The sequence below is a fragment of the Haplochromis burtoni genome, unplaced genomic scaffold, assembly GCF_018398535.1.
Source record: "Haplochromis burtoni strain Fernald_Lab_line unplaced genomic scaffold, NCSU_Asbu1 Contig_108, whole genome shotgun sequence".
In the NCBI taxonomy this organism is placed as follows: Eukaryota; Metazoa; Chordata; class Actinopteri; order Cichliformes; family Cichlidae; genus Haplochromis; species Haplochromis burtoni.
Genome location: NW_024582469.1, coordinates 473,215 through 479,385, shown reverse-complemented (window position 1 = coordinate 479,385; position 6,171 = coordinate 473,215). Strand labels below are relative to the sequence as shown.

At 40.1% G+C, this 6,171-nt stretch overlaps 1 protein-coding gene across 1 annotated transcript in view; it reads left to right on the top strand.

Annotated features, from left to right (window-relative positions):
• dclre1a (DNA cross-link repair 1A (PSO2 homolog, S. cerevisiae)) overlaps positions 1–4,959 on the top strand; it is a 9,420-nt gene extending 4,461 nt beyond the window's left edge. The window contains exons 4-9 of the mRNA XM_005928169.3: positions 349–467; positions 1,124–1,267; positions 1,423–1,568; positions 2,438–2,592; positions 3,229–3,370; positions 4,426–4,959. Coding sequence (XP_005928231.1) covers positions 349–467; positions 1,124–1,267; positions 1,423–1,568; positions 2,438–2,592; positions 3,229–3,370; positions 4,426–4,592 — 873 coding nt within the window. The 3' untranslated portion in view covers positions 4,593–4,959. The remainder of the gene's footprint in view (positions 1–348; positions 468–1,123; positions 1,268–1,422; positions 1,569–2,437; positions 2,593–3,228; positions 3,371–4,425) is intronic.
• Positions 4,960–6,171: the final 1,212 nt, after the last annotated feature.

Sequence of the window (6,171 nt, the reverse complement as noted above, 5' to 3'; positions counted from 1 at the left end):
GTGTGTGTGTGTGTGTGTGTGTGTGTGTGTGTGTGTGTGTGTGTGTGTGTGTGTGTGTGTGTGTGTGTTTTCTGGGGATTAGGCTAAAAACAGACTTATAAGTACTTGTTGGGACTCCGTTTGCTAGGCCACAGACTTTGAGCGTGGGCGCCAGGTGGATCACAGCCCAGAAAAGTTTGATCATAATCACAGAGGGTAATTAGAAAGTAGATTGGGAAAATAAGATTTCAAGGCCAGGGTTTGGGAGGCGGGGGGGTGAATTACTCTGCATATCTGAGATTGTTTGAAACCTGATCATCCCTGTAAACTGCAAAGATTTGTTCACTCTCAGCTGTGTCTCCTGATTAGATTACAGGGAACCTGGTGAAGAGCAAACTGAGGGTGGCCGAGCAGTACGTCCACATCCTCCCCATGAATACTGAAGTCACTGTGGAGGGGGTCCGGGTCATCCTCCTAGACGCTAACCAGTGAGTCATCTGTGACATCAGCAGGGATCTCTACTGGTGACGCTGTTTTGTGACACATGAGAGCTTCTTTGTCACGCTGCTGATTTCAGGCTGATCAGATTCAGCTGGTTTATTATCCGAAGGTTGATTTTCTGTCTTTGAGATTTAAATACTGTTTCAGAATTGCAGCTGAGGTTAATGGGCTCTTCACCAGCATGCATTAAAACTTGACCTGGTATTTTCCCATATGATCTTTCTGAAACTCAGAGAAATGGCTCTGAAAACACTGTAGGCAGAGGAGAAGGACCCAATAAGTCACTTATAACATATGCACCGCTATTAGCAGACTACAAAAACATGCATTCATGCATTCGGGAGCAGATACAAAAGTTTCTACCGTAGCCACTTTCTTTATAGTAAAATTGTCATAAAGGGATAAATTGAGGCACTTTGAAATATATTCAGACACAACCAAGCTAATAGCCTATTCATTATGTCACTAGGAATACATTCTTTTGAATGTAGAACACATCTTTTACAGTTGTGCTACATAGTTTCTACTTAATGACTCTATTTACTCCTCGTAATATTTCCCTGGAGAGTTAAATGAATTTCTCACAAGGAAAACTGGCTAAATTTGATTAAAACCTCTCTTTTGTATCCTTATGTTCTTTCAGTTGTCCAGGTGCTGCAATGCTGTTGTTCTTCTTGCCCGATGGACAGACTGTTCTTCACACCGGAGACTTCAGAGCTGACCCCTCAATGGAAACCTACCCTGAGCTACTCAGCTGCAGGATACAGACACTCTATTTGGATACCACGTAAGTACCCCTCAGTTTCATCATTTTCACTTGTTGCTGTAAGTAACAACTCCCGGTAATGACGACCGCTTTCTTTCTCTCTGATTTTGGTAAACTGAGCACAACTCCAGCAGTGAAACTCAGATTTTTCAGTGTGACCTCTTATATCTCTCTAGCTACTGCAGCCCTGAGTACACCTTCCCCAGGCAGCAAGAAGTCATCAACTTTGCAGCCAGCACTGCATTTGAATTGGTGACACTCAACCCACGTACACTTGTGGTGTGCGGGTCGTACTCGGTGGGGAAAGAGAAGGTCTTTTTGGGTATGTGCTTTGCAGGAGAGTCTATGCTCACACTTTCTTTTGATGTTTTTTTTGTTTGTTTGTTTTTGAGCTGTATGGTGCATTTTCTACTCCTTTAAAAATCAGAAAGTCAGTTATAATCGGATATCTCGGCATGAGAGACATGGCTGACCCAAATGTATAAATACAGAAAGAAATATGTTTTCTATCCACCTCTTAGTAACAGTAGTTATATTTAAAATAAATATGAAGATGGGTTTTCTAAATACTGCTTGATTTCATTCTGAGAATACACAAAGCAAAATGGTTTCTAAACCTAATAGTAGAATAGTTTTCCCCCTGTAGTTTTCTGTGTGTGGCTGACCTGTCCTATTATAAGTTCATCTGATATTTCTTCTATATTGGAATAGGAGCATCGTTGTTTAAAAACTGGAGCCCCTCACAGTGCATTGTCTTCAAGTGGAGGCAAAATGTTCCCTTGTGATACATGGACGATAGTTTGAAGCACTTTAGTACAATGAAAAACTGAAAAAACAGTGTTTAACTGACAGAAGGGGAAACTGCATGCATTCATTCTTTAATCACAGCTGCTTCAACAAGCGCTGCATGAAGTGGAGACAAAAGCAGACGGCTAGTTTAATTGACTGTAGCACTTTACTCATCCTTTTTGTCCTTCTGTTATTCCACAAAAGCATTTGTACACGTACAGCAAACACTTTACAGGCCAGGGAGTGCCATATTTAGTCAGTCAGTTGTTTTCTGTTTTGTTTTTTTTAATAAAGGCCTGTTGAGTTTGAAGAGTTTGTTTCAGTAATGTTGGTGAAAACTAAAATCCACTGTTTTCCTGCAGTTTTCATTCTCACACAGACCTCGTTCTGCTTCATTTGCAGCGCTGGCAGAGGTTCTGGGGTCTAAAGTTTGCCTCTCTAGAGACAAGTACAACACCATGTGCTGTCTGGAGTCGGAGCAAATCAAAGGACGTCTAACCACCGACTGGAAGGCAGCCCAGGTCCACGTGCTGCCCATGATGCAGCTGTCCTTCAGAGTAGGTGCATTTTTCATGACTTGTTTTCCTAAAGTCCCACCATTCTTAATATTTTAAGTTCATATTTATACAACAAAGAGCAGATTTACAATGCACGTTTTAATTATGGCATGTGAGCCATGTTAGCAACACACATTAAGTCCAAATGTGAACACCAGCAGCAACAAAATGGTCAGAAAATCGTCATGTTTTTGTAAAAAACATATCTTTCTTGGAGAACTGGTATTTAAATATTACCACAGGTAGGTCTCAGAGGTGAGAATAGATGTAGCTTTTCATATCTGCTTTATTCTCCTTAATGAGCAATGTTCAGAGGAGCTCACATCACGAGGTAAAGAGACTCTAAAATACATGTGTGAGATTAAACTACAGCATTATGAGTTTATTCAAAGACTGGTGGGAAACAACTTCTTTTTGGTGACTTTTGCTTATTTGAGTTAAAAATACTCGAGCGCAATACACAGTTTATTCATGAAATGATCGGGAATCGAGAAAATGCAGATTTCTTCTAGATAAGCTAACAGTCACGCATATGGTTCTTACTCCACCAGGTCCATGCTGAGGCAGGAAAACCCCCGACAATGCAGCTCTTTTAAGTTGTCCTTTTTCCCCTCCCTTTTTCCCTTCTCTTTCCAGAAACTGCAGGATCACCTGGCACGCTTTTCTCGTCAGTATGATCAGCTGGTGGCCTTCAAACCTACCGGCTGGACCTTCAGTCAGCAGATAGAATCAGTGGAAGACATTCAGCCTCAGAAAAGCGGCAACATCACCATATATGGTACGCACAAAGCCTTTTTTCTTCTTCTAGTTTTTGGAGAGGAAAAAGAAGTGTCATATATAAGAGTATTATCCCACAACAATTTGAGTGTTGTTAATATTGTTGTATTTAGCCTACAGCTCCCTCTTTTGGTAAAGCCTGAAACAAGTCTTATAGAATCACAATAGAGCATGGCTTGGTTTCAGACTGCTCTGGCTTGGTGGCAACAGGATACATAACATCAGTGCCCTGGGGTTGTGGATCTCCTCTGTGGACAACACTTCCTAGTCTAGCATTAAACCCCAGTTCTAAATTTGGGCCATGACTTGATTTTTCAATTGCAGATTTAGCCAGTTTTTCTTCCTAACCCCTGTTTCATGTTCTGAATAGATCCATCAGAAGCATCAGCCATCTGGCTCGTAACCTCCAATCACCAGCTAGAGGCTTCTAGGGTGCACACTCACATATATTTTCTTCCTTCTCAGCAGTTTGTGTGTCACTCAGGCGGAAGCCAATTTGCACTCTCCCTCTCTCTCTCTCTGCCTTGTTTATCTCCTCCTTCTCGCTCTTCCCTGCCATATGCCGCCATTTGCTGCAAATGTTCTCTGCATGTGGAAACGGACTGACTTTATCCATGAATAGGCTTTTTTCCCCCCCCTTTTTCTAGCTAGACCTGTTTAAAGCAGAGGAGCACATAAAATATGTCCAGGGCTAAAATGTGGATAAACACAAGGCATCTGCTTTCTGCATTGGTTCCAAGCTAGGTTTTTATTTTGTGTATTAACTGAAAACTGAATAATTCTGCATTGTCCCTTAGAGGGGAACAGTCTGAGCCTGTGGACGTCTTCATTGAGCATCTGGTCCAGCTTTTAAAGCTTGGCCCTTTTGCTTGCCTGATGGACTTCCCTGTGTGTTTAACATCTGTCTCCAGCGTTGTTTACTGCAAGCCAGTTTCCCTCTGAATTGACTAAACTCTAAAAATTTCCCAAAGGAGAAGTAAAACTTTCAAATTAGCTAATTGCTTTTTAAAGAGCTGTCGGTTTATGATGATATCAACCCATCTGTTTGTCTGACAGGTATCCCCTATAGTGAACACAGCAGCTTTCTTGAGTTGAAGCGGTTTGTGCAGTGGCTCCAGCCCCTCAAGATCATCCCTACAGTTAACAATGGCAGCTGGGCCAACAGGAAGGCGATGGAGAAGTGTTTCAGTGAGTGGCTCATGGATGTTAAGAATAAACAGTGACTTATTTTCCAGCTGCCTGTCGGTGCTAAAGGAACACCCTAATAGTATGCGATACTTGAAGCGTTGTATGGACTGGTTTATTTTAACGCTATTTGTTTGATTAACTTTACATTTAAATTTAGAGGAAGCGGTTGTGATTTTTAGACCTGAATTAGAAAAACTCTGGAAGCTGTGTTATATGAACCTGACATGATTCATGTATTAAACTTACAGTTGGACCAGGGTCATCCAGACTCTTTTACCATCTCATTCATTTGATATGCTGCAGGTGCTGCTCTGAAACTGTGCAATTTTTTTTTTTTTTTATTGTGATTTATTTTGTACATGATCAAAGTTTTATGCTGAAGAAATAAATATTTTAAAATAACATTGCTACCGTGTTTTTATTTCTTTGCAACAATACCACTTTAGAAACTTTTCTCTCTAATTGCTCTATATTTAATAATACTTGATATTTCTATTGCCTTCTTTAAACAATCCGTTTTATTCCCCAACCTACGTAAAAGCACCTAGAAGAGCCCATCAAAGCTTTTAGGTTTATAAGACATTATGACTCTTAAGTATTATATTGATAATAGTTGTTTTGGCTAATTTGCTAACTTTACATGGTCAGTTTGGAAGGTTGCAGTCAACATGTGGATATTCACTGCTGAATCTTATGTTGTGATTCATACTGATGAACCTCTGCAGCCACTTACAGTGTGTTAGGAGGGAATGCCAGGTGAGTGTAAGCCCTTTTTTTTTTTTTTTTTAAGATGTCTTCGGTCTTGTCTTTCAGGAGTTTATCTCTGGGTCAGCAGACATACAGTACAGAGATGGTTTTTGATTTCATTCGTCCTTAAGTTAAACCATCTGTCTTATCATGTGTTAAGGTGTTTCAGGGTGCATGTGTATTTTGAGCATCAGATACCAGAGTAGGAGGAGAGAAAAGGAAAAAAAACAAAAGCTGAATTCTGCACTTAAGAAATGTGTCCTGTATATTCCACCATGTGAGAAACACCGTGCAGCACACTGCAGGGTGCAAGTTATTTATACCATTTTAACCTCCTAGGATCTGTCGTCCACATATGTGGACATCACATTTTGGGTTGTCTAGACCAAAATACTAAATTTCGCTCTACAAGGGCCTGATATCCACTTACAAGGGCATTATACTGCCACTGTTCCATCAAAATTTAAAACTAATATCCTCATACGTGGCTCTCATTTTTGTTAGGAACAGAAATCAGGTAAAAAAAAAACAAACAAATCTGCTGATTCTTTGTTTTTACATTCATCGGGTCCCAATATGCCCAAATATCAAAGAGAAAGTAAAAAATGCATGCTGTGGAAGAGTTCGGGTTTTAGGAGGTTAATCTAGGAATTTGGTTTCCACATCACCTCTTTGCATAAAAGCACTCAGAAGAGCTGCTTGGAATATTAATTCACAGCTTTTAAATTTAACCACTTATGTTAGTTTTTGGCAAAAAAAAATAGATGGATGTCTATATATATATATATATATAAAACTGAACTGAACTATTTGAGATGATATCCAATCAGCAGCTTTTTCTGTGGTCGTGATGAACAAGCATGTGTA